General features: G+C 44.5%; 4 protein-coding genes across 4 annotated transcripts, besides 2 other annotated features; 2 read left to right on the top strand and 2 right to left on the bottom strand.

The window, feature by feature from the left end:
- Window positions 1-2,886: 2,886 nt before the first annotated feature.
- On the bottom strand, window positions 2,887-3,221 carry UA08_07034 (hypothetical protein; the record flags this gene model as incomplete). The annotated part of the gene is made up of 3 exons (XM_020261930.1): window positions 2,887-2,895; window positions 3,029-3,048; window positions 3,101-3,221. The coding sequence occupies 3 exons, from the start codon at window positions 3,219-3,221 to the stop codon at window positions 2,887-2,889; spliced, it is 150 nt and encodes a 49-aa protein (XP_020117661.1).
- Window positions 3,222-7,203: 3,982 nt separating this feature from the next.
- On the top strand, window positions 7,204-8,835 carry UA08_07033 (hypothetical protein; the record flags this gene model as incomplete). The annotated part of the gene is made up of 1 exon (XM_020261929.1): window positions 7,204-8,835. The coding sequence occupies one exon, from the start codon at window positions 7,204-7,206 to the stop codon at window positions 8,833-8,835; it is 1,632 nt and encodes a 543-aa protein (XP_020117662.1).
- A 1,286-nt stretch (window positions 8,836-10,121) lies between these two features.
- UA08_07032 (hypothetical protein) lies at window positions 10,122-11,116 on the top strand (the record flags this gene model as incomplete). Its single annotated transcript, XM_020261928.1, has 2 exons — window positions 10,122-10,959; window positions 11,031-11,116. 2 exons carry the CDS (start codon window positions 10,122-10,124, stop codon window positions 11,114-11,116), a joined length of 924 nt encoding a protein of 307 aa, XP_020117667.1.
- A 475-nt stretch (window positions 11,117-11,591) lies between these two features.
- Window positions 11,592-11,702: a repeat region (Identified by RepeatMasker using a combination of RepBase library and repeat library created with RepeatScout).
- A 30-nt stretch (window positions 11,703-11,732) lies between these two features.
- Window positions 11,733-11,832: a repeat region (Identified by RepeatMasker using a combination of RepBase library and repeat library created with RepeatScout).
- Window positions 11,833-12,083: 251 nt separating this feature from the next.
- On the bottom strand, window positions 12,084-12,942 carry UA08_07031 (hypothetical protein; the record flags this gene model as incomplete). Its single annotated transcript, XM_020261927.1, has 2 exons — window positions 12,084-12,203; window positions 12,250-12,942. 2 exons carry the CDS (start codon window positions 12,940-12,942, stop codon window positions 12,084-12,086), a joined length of 813 nt encoding a protein of 270 aa, XP_020117668.1.
- Between the last annotated feature and the right edge of the window lie 823 nt (window positions 12,943-13,765).

The raw sequence follows: 13,765 nt of genomic DNA, 5'->3' as shown, positions 1-13,765 counted from the left end.
CTTCAATGCGTTATGAGAACTCTGTTACAAATTGCCCAATGACAACGCAATTTGTTAACTGGTATTACCATGTCCCCCCAGAACAGCTGATGTTTTTGCCGCCAGTGCATCATCTATTAATACCAACCAGAGAAGCATCATAAGTATTTCGCATATGCCGATTCAAATTAATCTCTGAGATAAGACAACTTTCTTTCCCTCCTTCCTTGTTCAAAGAACTAACTGTACCCCTACTAGCCCAAGGCAGAAACAATTATGGAAAAAGACGTAAAATCGGGAAGGCAGTTTCGGATCAGGGCTGTATCATAGTTCCGAAGAAATTATCTGCACTCCTATGTAAGGTGTAGTATTTCTGCCTCTCACTTTTAATAATAGAGTGAATTGAATTAATTGAGCTCAAAGAGAATATTGGCTAGGGGATGACTAGGCCGCCGGTAAAACTAGAAGATTTTGTTTGGAAGGAAAGCTGGCAGGGTGAGTATAACACATACAATAAATGTCATCATAAGAGCTTGGTTTGCATTATAACAGACGTCAGATTCTATATAACGAATTTCAAGCTGCGAGACCAAAGATTAATCTTGCATACTACGATAAAAAGTAAACCAACTTTTATCACTACACACCAACAATCAAACAGCGTATTTCGGTCTTTGTGGCTTTTTTGTCCGACAATGTGTCACACATCGAATGATCAACTTTATAACTAGTACCTAGTCATACTTGTGCGATTTTTTACTACTGTCTTCTTTGTTTTATACTTCACCTCGTTCCCTTATGCTATTGAAGCTTTTCGTCACTCTTCCAAACTTACAAATTTTGCAATGAACGTTACATATGAACAAGATCCTTCATCGGCAGAAGGAATTCCCAGTGAACTATGGAGATTAGACAAGCTTTATACGTTTGGAATGGTGGATTTTGATCGAGGTTCAAGAACTGATATGGAAGTTAATCTCGATCCTATATTTCATACCGATATTGAACAACCGCCGTCCCTATCTAATGCCTTAGTGTGGCCTTCATTATTGCCAGAGATCCAGCAACTAAATACGAGGAGCTATGCAGTGCATTCTTCACAACCTTCATATTCTACCCAAACACCAACGTCGTTCACACCACCAAGCAGCACGAATTCTCTTCGGAGACAGCAGCAACAGCAACAGCAACAACAGCAACAAGCAAAAGATAAATCAGATCAGTCAGAAATCAGATGCTGGAATCATAATTGTGCTGGTCGAAGATTTTCATCTTTGGGGAATTATCGCCGCCATATCCGAGAAAAGGAAGGAAAGGCAAAAAGGTTCCAGTGCCTAGACTGTGGCCGGTTCTTTACGCGTTCCACATCTCGCAATGTTCATCGTCAATCAGGAACATGTAGAAGAAAGAAATACCAGCACTTGAGAGATTATTATCGATGAATTTACTATAACGGTTTCAGTACCCTACCGTTTTGAGCAATTCAAAAATGCCGTGGTTTGGTGTGAGTTCGCCCTCGGATGATGATAATATAGACCCGAGTACCTTCGCTAAAGAGGCGATTCAACAACGAGAAAGATCCACTTGCTGCAATGTGAAAGCAATAATACGGAAAGAGGGATACTTGATTTTCGCATTGTCGCTGCCAGAGACGAGGGAAATCTCTGCCTTCTTATCGCAAAGAGTGACCCCTTTCTTAGGCCAATACCCATTCTAAAGTCAATTTCTTATGATTTCTTCTTTGTCCAACGGCTCTGGCAGGTCTTAAGTATTGGGGGAGTCAGACCCACGGGAAATGTAAAACAATTGCCATCACGAGGAGTTTTTGTTTGTGTATGTAGCTGAAGTGGAGGAATGTAGTTCTGATAGCTTCGAGGATGTCAATTTTGACCAGACGTAGCGTCTGTTCTTTTGGTTTCTGTGGATCAACGTCATCTTCAATTCACCGATTTAGTGCACTTTCTGTTTAGGTGGAGCTATACTTGAATCTCTTGTCCTATGTAATCTTACGTGTCCGTGCTGCGAGGGCTCCGTTCAAACGCACATCCGAGACGTTGCATGACAGGTCAGTATCATGACTCCAGTTCCAGGTCCAATACACTATGCTATAAGAATCTTCTCGGTACGGCTACCAATCACAAAAAGCTGAAAGCCTCGTCGAAAAGACGGAATGCACTCTGTGGCTATGACATAGTTGGCCTCTAACGAACTATTACTTGAGTCAGCACTTCCCTCTGGTGCTGGCGTTCGAGACATACACAAGCAAGGCAACCGGAGCCATCATGAACGTTGGTACATCAGAATGAAGCAAAGGGACGGTCACCTTCAAGGGGATTGCACTGATGACCACCGTGCTGCTCTTGTTATTTCGGACTTTTCGAGGTCCCCGAGCGGGCAGGGCTTACAACACCAATCCGATCAACATCATCCCAAATACTTGTGACCTTTGGGAATGAGAGAGAGGCAATGATAGAACGACAAATACCGTTAGGATCGTCAAACCCACATCCGACACAATATTGAACACCGCGATTGTCATGTAGATAGTTGCACGATTGATACAGGACCCAGGCTGGGCCACATGCCAGGCTTTTGCAATCGGGTGGCAGGCAAAGATCGAACATCCCAAGATGACCAGCGATGAATTGGCCAACAGTGTACCCACCACCCACAAGCTTGCCGCCAAGGGGGAAGGCTGGGGCTGCTGATAGGAGACGGTGGAACAGTAACAAGTGGGTGATTCGGGTCGCGGTGGTGGTCATGACAAACGCGCATGCTGCCAACAGGAAGCGCTGTGATTGTCGTCAGCCAACACCCCCTGATTCATTCAAATTTAATCATATCTTCTGATATGACTCGATTGTGGATGACTCAAGGAAGACGATATGGATCCAAGCCCGCCGTGATCTAGACCATCTGTGGGACACAAGTACGTATCCAGCTTGGGGGATCAGAACTCTTACAGAGAATAGTGATTTGGGTGATGAACGAAACAGCTAACAGGTTCAGTCACGACATCGAAAGACCAGATCTCCACGAAGCAACCTACCCAGGCCAGGATCACACTGTCTGTCGGTTATCAGTAAATTGCACCGATCCATGGGAACAGATGAATGCTTACAGTCGTCAGCGGTAGGTCCTGAAACACCGAGCCATCTGACAAGTAGTCGGCTGAAAAGTGCTATGGTACTGAGGAAAAGGCCGGTGATGGCCGTGTTCTGTATTCCGCTGTAGGAAGACATCTGGATTACATGTGTGGGTTTTGACCGAAGATCTGTGGCAGCAGAGGGAGGTTGCCTGTAGTAATATTTATACCCTAGGCAAACTAGCACGACGTGATGGAAAATGCAGCCAAGCGCGAATTCCCATAAGATAACTCTATCATGGTTAAATGTGAGGTCCCCCGTGCTTAGTCAACCGTAGACCAGCTTTATTGGAATATTGTTGGATAGGCTGGTTGAAGGTGCGATGATTCATTTGTAAGGAAGGGTATAGCTGTCTCTGCTGAACTGTTTGGTTCAGCTACAGAATGAAAGCCAGGCTGTGAATTTTGCTTGAAGGTGTAGCGAAATACAAGAAGCTGTAATGCTCAATGTTAGTATATGCTAACAGTGTTATCGATACTATATATTCTGTTGGCTCTAACCTGTTACTGCTGGTGGAATGTATAGATGATAACGCAACTGGATGTAACATATCCCATTCTTTTTGCCTCTCAAGGTTGTTCAAAGTCGATGTGGCTCACCACACAACTCCGCCAGAATATCTTGATTGAAATTACTATGCAACGAATCTTCCCTCATATGGAATTATGTTGAAAATCTCACAAACAGCCGCCAACCTAGCAGGACAAGAGCTCTGGACTGGCGTCGTCTTCCGATCAAGCCCCGTTTCAATTAACCAAAAGAATTGTTAGTATTCATGCGAGGAATACACCTTCATCATTAGAATACACGAAAGGGTAAATTGCTCACAACAAGCAATAACATTGTTATATTGGCATTATGATGAGGTGGCACCTTAAGGATGTTCTTTCACTGTCCATGATGGTTGCACCTGCTGCAGACGATATTAGACCGCTCAGTTACGCCAGCTATCGTGGTTATGGCCAGGGGAATGAGTGTCGTTTCTGGAAAGGAATGCGCTATGCCGCATCTTCTGTAGGCGAACTGCATTTTGCAGGACCACAAGATCCACCAGCGACCCAAGGTAATCAAGATGCCACAGCTCTATGTTATTTGTTCGATTACTCCGGGACTTTGGCTTTTAATTCGTTTGAATTGATGTATGATATAGAACGGACCAATATGCATTGCAACATGCAAATACCCTATTCCGTATGGCCCGTCCGAGGACTGCTTCTTCCTGGACATGTATGCACCGAACCAAAGCATCAAAACCTCCCGTCTTTGTCTGGATACCGGTTGGAGGGTATAACTCCATTGCAAATGCCAATTACCACGGCACTGAGCTTATCAAGGTTTCTGGACACAAGATTGTCGTCGTGACAATCAATTATAGGGTTGGACCATGCGATTTTCTAGCCTCGGAGGAGGTCCGAAGACAAGGTTCTTTAAATAATGGACTTAAAGGCATAATCCAGGCGCTGCAATGGGTTTAGAAACAAGTAGCCGCTGTGAGTTCAGAACTTGCCCAATATCTCTTGAAGTTTTTCCTTCTTGTTTTTGCAACATGCAGACGCTAACAGTGTAGTGTGTATTTTGGTGGTGATCCCAGCCATGTCACTATAGGAGGCGATAGCGCTGGTAAGGACGCAATCACCCTGCTGCTCATTTATTATGGGGGACGTAGCAAGCTAAGCAACCTCTTTCATGCTGTAGCCGTGGAGTCTCCATCACTTGGAGCGCTAGCAACGGTTGAGGAGATTGAATTTGCCTATGATAACCTCACTATTCGCACTGGTTGTGCAGGAAGTCAAGATACTTTTGAATGCCTGCGCAATTTAGACATCAACTCTTTGCAAAAAGAAAACTATAATATACCCTTCCCTAATGCGTCTTTGCAGCCGCTCTATTTGTACCGTCCAACGATTGATGGCAACCTGGTCTTGGACCATACATATCACCTTTTCGGTCAGGGAAATGTGATTATCTCGCGTCCATAGCCCACGATCTGGCTCAATGATGGTCTTTTAAAAGTGAACTAGTTCTCTGAATACATATGTATTTTTGTAATTGTTATCGGAAATGTTCGATGATGAATTAGCAAGTCTCCCCTGTCTGGTCCGTTGAGCACAACTTGATCACAATAGGTCTTCTTGTCCTTCTTATAGAACCTGGCATGCAGACATGGAGTTTTACTAATACCGCTAGCGTGGCGCATAAATCCAATGCTAGACAATGATGCTAGTGGAAAAACAAATGTCATCGAATAAAGTTATCATCTCTACCATTGTCGCTATACGGCAAAAGGCAACTTTCATTCCATGATCTAGAAGCCAAGGAAGGAGCCAGAACTTTAAAGTAGAAAAAGACAGACATAGCGATTAAGCAAGATAGTCACGCCACAATGGTACAAAAGTGTATGTTGACTGCTAGGTGACGCATTGTGGAAGCTAAGCTTCTAGCATCTCAACATTTGGAAGTCATGCCTGTAACTGTTCCAATATCTCTATATCCTTGTTCAATTTCTGAATGAGTTTCACTTTGCCGGCCCTAACGCTGCCGATGAGATCGCCCAGAACTTTTATACTGCTTGCCCCCAAGTGTTCCAATAACCATGTCTGGGGTTGGATTCGATCCAATCCCTTACTGCTCAGTGTATGGTGGAAGTATGTTGGGATGGCGCGTCTTTCCAAGGCATCTATGTCGGTCGGTTGGTTCGCAAAACCTGCTACTCGAAGAATCTGTGTCAGATATTTACCTATGTTTCAATGATTAAATAAGTTTTCCTACCCTCAGAAGCCTCAGATGAGATAACGCTATCAAGTTCTGACAAGGCTTTCGCTGCTGGCATACCAGCAACACTGTTTGGGGCCATAATGCAGATTGCTACCAAAGCCTGCAGTCCAAGGGTGGAGAAATGCATGACGAAGGAGATAAAAATACCGTGGTCTCTCGGATGTGTAAGAGAAGTGCGATTTTAATCAAGAAATAAAATTGAGGGCCTGAGAATTAGGTAGATGGGTTATGGGATGGCGAACTTCAGTTTATATGGACTCGAGTAAAGTGGTTCACCTGCAAAATTGAGCGCATCACATTCTAGAACCAACAGTCATGGGTGTGGCAACAACGTATGTGAAACATCGAAAGAAAAAAGTAAACACGTTATATTGGGTCTTGGAGAGTGTAACAGATAGCAAGCATATAAGTTTAGAAACAGGGTAACAGTAAAATTCGTTATGTCTGCAGACGATGTGTGCTTTAGAGCGCCTGAGCCCTCGAGCTAGTACAAGGCTACGTACCAATGGATAGTTAGACAAGTTACCACTAAGCAATATGACTCTATGTATAGCAGCAGCACATGTAAAACTTCTCCACACCTACTAGCTGTTCGGAGGCCAAGTGACTCACGTTGTGTAATAACATAGTGTGATTACCATGGGGCGAAAAATTATCTAACTATTGAGGATTCGCGTAATACCTAACTGTTAGCCAACAAACCAACACACTGAATAATCTCTGCAACGCAGGCCATTAGTATCAGTGAACGACTAACAAAAGCAACAACAAAAGCCCAGTCAATCATGCATCAAAAATAATGCTATCAGCCTGGCTATCCCTAGTAATCTTGCAATATAAGCTGTGTTAAGGGGAATCTATAGCTTCGTCGAAATTCTCGCCGGTGGCTTCTGCTTGTTGATCGGGGCACCGTTGGGTTAAACTGTGATACAGCTACCTATATAACAAAACCGTCACATATTCCATTATTGACTCGTCATAATGCAGGACCATTTTTCGATAACGAGAACTCCATATGCCAAGTACATTAAGGTTCTTCGTTCTTTCCCCCTCGAGCTTTTTTCCTCCCTCCCACTTCATTCCTCTTGACTGCTTCTTGCTCTTACAACGCTACACTTTCAACAATAGCCACATACCAACAACAATCCTAGAGACAACCGAAACCAGTAAACGCAATTAATGTCCCCCACTATTGTCTGAACTTCATGGTTACTCAGTGAGTGGTTCGACATCGTCTGGATGCAAAATCGGCTGAAAAAGGTCTGTTATTTAGTATCGCTGAGGTCAATAAACGGCTTGCAATATGTCGTCTTTGACCGGCTTCCTGTCGAGGATCAGAAGCATCGAAGCGGATGAGATGATCGATGTGAAAGCTCTTGCTGCTAGACATGCCACCAAGCAACGCTTTACAGCAAAATCATTGTTCACCCAGCCAACAGAACAGCCCAGTTATCGGCGGAACAAGCTAAAGATAATAAGAGATAAGATGTACTCTTCCCAGTCGGAAATAGCTGTGGCCGATATACCAGTTGCTAGAGGCACTTGGGATGAGAGCCCCTTGGCGGCAGCATCACAACGCTCAACCGACTCCAAGACTTTTGTTCACAAAACACACGTATATACCCCTACTGGACAGGATCGAAACAATGCAGCTGCCCTGGGGAATACTGTATCTCCACCATACCCCCCTGTACCCGAGAATGACTTGGTAACTATGGCCCCCCTCTCGGTGAGTATGCCTGAGCTACGCCGTACCATTGACGAGGTCGTTTTCGAAAATTATCGACGGGAAAATGGTCTACAAATGCCTCTGGCATCCAGTTCAACTTGCTCTACCCCTGATATCATGAGACCTGCGCCTTCTTTATACAGCCAGTTCTCCTTCAAATCCAGCATCTCTGACTTTTCCACCGGTAACTCGTCTGTCAATCCGGTAGAAGCTAGAATTTTCGACGAGTCGTCGGTGAAATCAACTGAAAAGTCCCCTCCTCAGACTATCACGAAGAAGAGCGCAAGGACCACAGAGAATACGAAAAGGTTTACGGAAAGTAATACGAAGCAGCAGAAGCCGCGAAACAATAAACAGGAATTGTGGAACAAACCTCTACCAGCAATACCAATGTCGGTGTCTGCTATCAAGCTACCAAGGGAACCGACTCTGCGTGCGTCAAATCATGTCGCCAATTTGATGTCGAAATACACGGCGTCAGCTCCTGTGTGGGCCGACTCCAATGAATCACCCACCGACAAGTACTTTCGCCCACATCCCGTGGCCAACGTAAAGACGCTCCCGCAAGAGGCATTCGATCTGGAGTTTGAGCTAGATAAAATTACCGCGGAGGCCAAAAACGGCCAGAGTGGGCGGTCATTACAAAACGAGGAACACGTAGTGGCGCCATTGAACGTTGTTGCACGGAAGCACGTCTGGAACGTCCCGGCGCCGGCCCGTGGTCAGAGCGGCGGGTCCAGCGATCTCCCGTCCCCGAAGCCCCACCTTGAGTCCACCAAATCCACCATGCAACGCCAGCGACCACTAACCCCGAAGCTTGATCCTAAAGAGGCAAACCTCTTAGTAAGATCAAGGAGCACTGACTCCCAAGTTGCCAAGGCGCTGGGTGTGGCCAGCGAGGGTGACGAAAAATCTAATAACACCAATCCCAGCACAATCCCAGCAAACACTTTCGTTAGGGCTGGAATCACCCCGCAGCTACGACCAGCCGTCATAAGTAAATGCTCTGAGACTCCAGACAATGTCGGTCTGTACACGCGCTCTTTTATCGTAGATCCACCATCCATACCGTCGCCTATCGATGATAAAAACGAAGTGGTCGAAGACGATAACGAGACCATGCCGCACGGTGATAAAATATTCATAAAACTCAGCCACGTCGAAAGTGTGGTTTTGAATTTCCATCTTCTTCATCCTTGTTCTTAGTACCTTTTGTGGGAGACTATATCTTGGGATAGCCCAGATATCGATATTTTTTTCTCTTTTCGTCGCGTTTTGAGATGTCATATTACCACTAAGCTTAGCTTGTTGGTGATTAGGATGTATTCTCCGAAAGATGCCAAATTCAAATGAATACTTCCATAGTTGGTTGTTCTGTTCTGCAAGGCTATATGAAACGAAAGATTATTATACCTCTTTTACTTTGCTTTATTTATATATGCTGTAATCTCCACTAGGTAACCTTGATTGAATCTGCCATACATAGTTCCTAGGGCTCAGCACTCGAGTATCTACGCTGCTTTATGGGAATTAACTTGAGATTAGCGCATGGAAGTTGACAAGGGAGGAAATAAATGGCATGCAGCAAAAAACACCAGGTCAAGATGTGGATAGAAGAATTGATCGATGAGTATCACAAGATCGGCTATGAATTGAGTTTGAATGGTATGATGGCCAAGCCGCCGCTCCAGCCAGCAATAGTAAATTCCACCACATAGCTTCGGTAGCTGAAACAGGACGATATAAAGATCGTTATGTCCGTATAACGCAAGGTATCTAGAAACGATATTTGACGGGGACCTAGTCGATGTTTCTGTTGGCCCTCGGACCCTAAACATTGTGGCAACCACCAGGACATTAGAGACTGCAGCGTTACCATTGTGCGGTTAGGACTCTGCAACTGCCGAGGAAATTATATGGTAATAAACCGAAAGGGGATCTCCGTGTCCATGGGAGTAGTCGCCAACTAGCAAAACGTGTGGTCTCCGCCGCTAGTGATAGCACGAGCAACCAGAGTGCAATGGATGATGCAACATTAGTCAATGTTGAATGGAATCTCCGTTTTAGCCTGCTTGTCTACGCAGTCCTAAATATAGGAACATAATGAAATTACAATGCTATCGAAGTTTTTACTGTTATGCTCTAATTGCTCATCTGGGACGCTATTGTGGTCTGCCACGGTCACGAAACATAACGTTTGCGACTTATCGCAATGCAGACATTTATTCACAACGCAAAAATATGAGACACGACAGTGTTGGGATCCTGTTCCGCTGGATGGCAACAGGGCGTTATGTTTTTCCTGAGGTTGTGTTTCAGGATCAATATAAAACTGGACAGATATTCCGAGTGTAAACTTGATTTTAACGATCAATCCTGATTCAAGAACTTGGATCACCACACCTACTATTTTAATCAGGATTTTGTCTCTCATTACGCTCTGAAGACACCGTCAACTTAAAAAGAAATCAACTCTCAGAATGGTTGACACAATGACTACCCTGCTTTTCCTCGGACTATGTTTTGCTACTCGAGTCACCTCAGTACCAACTGCCAATGCTGTAGAGGCACGTGATGACAATAGTGTCTTTTCAGACACGTGGACTACGCCTGCATTTATTGCCTGCCTTCAAAACAGGTTCCCGAATTTCCCTGACGGGGTTACTGGATCCACTGACATTAATGACTGTCGAAACTCTATCGGGAAGCGCGATATTGACGCCGCACTCGATCCCTCTGACATTGTCGGTGAATTATCGACGCGAGATACTAATGACGAACTTGATTCCCACGACATCGTGGGGGAATTGGCCGAACGAGGACTCGATAACAAATTTCGAACTCGCGCTAGCCTCACGGACCTCATTCCAGACTTTCAAGCCGAGACGCCTACATGTCCCGAAAAGTCCTTGCCCAAGAACTTCGAAGAAGCCGCTCCAATGCGCGCAAAAGCCCAGGAATTATGCAAACAAATTGGCTCTAATCTGCTTAGTCAAGGTTACGCTTTGCTCAGTGAAACACTTCCAGATGCCTTTACAAAGAAGGATATTTGGCTTTATGGTAACCAGAAGGTCGTCCTGGAACTCGTGCTCTCTTTTACTCCTCAGGGAAGAGCCGCCATGACAGCCGCGAAAGTGAGCCAAGACACCGCTGTATCCGTATGCACAGCAGCATTGACTATGCTCGCGACAAAGGGCGAAGGGTGCACGAAGGACATACATTTCTCAAAAGATTTCATCTTCAAGACAGAACAAACCACCGGAGTTACTGACGGCATCATGGATTTGTGGTTCAAGAAAAGCCCAATAGGTTTTATTTCGACATCATTCAGTAAGCCATCATAGATGGAAGGCTCGAATTTTTCTTTGTTAGATTCTATTCACAGCTTTGGTGATAATCAGCTATTCTACGCGCCTTTGCTGGTTCGACGGACGCCGATGAATATCAAGATAAGTTGATGAACGATCAGGGGAAGAGGTTGGTCTAAGTCTGATTGTGGACCGTTTCTCCGAAGACGGGATATGGGAATGTCTACATCAGTCATGTCTTTCTGTGGATGGTTCTGCTGTTTTGATTTCAAATTACATTCGTTCAGACTATTTTGATCATCTATGTTCGAGCTTACGCAGTGTCGTTTACTGTCCTTGTTTAGGAATTTTCCAATCAATAAATTGAGCACCGTTAAGGAAATCAGCTATTGTACCCTGGAATGACTTCATTCACTCTTCAACTGTATTTAGTATATATCTGTAAAGTAATGGCTGACGGTATTTTAAGTCTATTGGCCATGTAATCAATCTTCAATGAAAATCTTTAGTTTATAATGGGAAATTTGGTTTAGAAATTTCTGAAAGCATATCAATATTCCCGGCTATGATTTTGTTAGTCATAAATTTCGAAGCTTATCATATGCGCCTTGTGACGTTTGATTTCCTCTAGATAACCCTTACCTGTCTTGATAGATGTGACGATGCAACAATGTCAAGTCTATTGGTAGCAACCACACTAGGAGACAAAGCTGGAGAAAGGAAGAAAAGAGAAGAACTACTTGACAGGCCCCTCTCCTTATGCTTCGGGAAATTTGTGTAGATCTTGGAGCCTCATAGCCCCATATATTTGACGCATGTGATTCGTCCACAAGAGCTGGCCGGCGGATCCATCCGCAATATTCACGTGGAGGCATGAGCCGCATTAGGCCGTTATGACGAGCTAGATCTGTTACTAGAGAGAACAGAATAGAATTCCTAAACACATACTCGCGATAAGACTATTACAGATTCTATTGAAAGACATAATCCCCAAGCATTACGCCCATTTTTATCGAGCAGCTATGAGTGTGTTATTTAGTCTATAGTTGTCAATTCTTTGCCATTGAAGACGTACTCGCGATGAGAAATCTGGCACTAATTCGTCTTTAAAAAGCTAATCCTGGCCGCGAGGCGGATTATACATCTTTACACACCCCATTGGGTCGATTCCCATTGGCCCCCCATAACGAATTTTCCAGATGCTTGTGCAATCTTTACTAGTGGGATGAGAACCTCTTTGCCCGGTGCCGAGGTGAGAAATGGGTGCTTGAAGACGTTAGCAATATATTAATATTAGACCATTTCTACTTACATATGATAGGCCTTTCCATGACACACCTAAGACGGTCTGAAAGAAGAAATCGTTAAACGTCACCGACCATTCATTTAGGTCCTCAAAAACCTCGCGGTAATCTCCAGGCCAGATGCCCTCGCCTTCTCGGCGTTTTTGGATGGCCTTCACCATAGTCCGGCTCAGTACAGAGACATCACCAGGATGCCGATAAGAGTAGCAATTGTCAAAAGATGCTGAGGCCGTCAGCGATCTGAGGTACACGGACGAGATAGGATGATTATTACCAATAGTCACATGCCCTGAATTGGCCACCAGAATGTCGGATTCCTGGAGGCACACACATGCCAAGTCACACGAAGTAAGGTACTTCATTCCACCGACAACCTGATGAAACGTGGCCGCGATCTGACCAGGGCTCGGCCCTAGGGTACAATCTAGGATCATCGACAAGGAAGTGGGAACATAATCGGTCACGACATACAAAGCGTCATGTGGGACAAATACCTCGTACACCTTGGCAATATTTTGGTGTTTTACTCGTGAGATGTTTGAGACGCTGGTTCGTGCTTCGGACGAAAGGCAACGGACAGCAAACACATTGGGTCTCGGGGTCTTGTCAATAGCTAGGATCACTGACGGATCGAAACCAGACAAAATTCGACGGTATTTGTCCCAGGGAGGTTTCTCTTGCCATGGGATGGAGTCATTCATTTTATTAAAAGATACAGTTAGAAGCGTTTACTGGGATGAATTGCGAGGTTGGTGACTGCCTTTTAAATTTCCGCTCGAGGCTGCGTATAGAGTCCAGTTGCAACCCAGACCTTATTTTCTCTGCTCAATACGGATGCTATGGATTTAGTGCAAGGTCTAGTGGGTGTAAACAATTACTTGGGGGTATATACGGGTAGTTATTCAACCAACGGAAATGTGATATGAAGAGAAACATTTTGATAACACTGTGATATCGTGAGAACGTGCTCGTATACAACCAATGGTTATGGGCGTGGCCTACAAGACACCAATGTCATATTTTGAGGCGTCAAGAGAAGAGTTGGCACATTATATTGGATCCTTGAGAGTGTAACAGATAGCTAGCATTGAAAGTTACCACCCCCAGTGGTATAGGATAACTATATGCACGGTACCTCTTGACGATTTCGAAACAGTGGGATTTGAGTTAACAGGTAACTACTCTAATTGAAATTTAACACTACTTTACGTGTGCTAGGGTTCAGGGTCCCAGGCTGTCCACCAACATTAAACACCGACTCAGTCCACATTGAGCAACTGAGAAATATAACGGCAAAAATTATTATTGTTCTGTTTCCAAATCGTCACAATCGTGCACACTGTTGGAGATGATAATCTTACAGTAACAGTTATAGTTATAATCCAGGACTTGGGGCTCTCCTATCACATAAATTAGTTTCTAGTGATGCTGACTGTGGTTACTATCCCCAGCCAATAATGAAGACAAAGCTTTACTCCTTAATCGTAAATCGTGGAGAACAAATTGATAGACATTAAGGCCCAT

This window comes from Talaromyces atroroseus (genome assembly GCF_001907595.1).
Source record: "Talaromyces atroroseus strain IBT 11181 chromosome Unknown scaffold_10, whole genome shotgun sequence".
Classification (NCBI taxonomy): Eukaryota; Fungi; Ascomycota; class Eurotiomycetes; order Eurotiales; family Trichocomaceae; genus Talaromyces; species Talaromyces atroroseus.
Note: the sequence above shows the minus strand (reverse complement) of the source record. Positions and strands in the feature narration are given on the sequence as shown.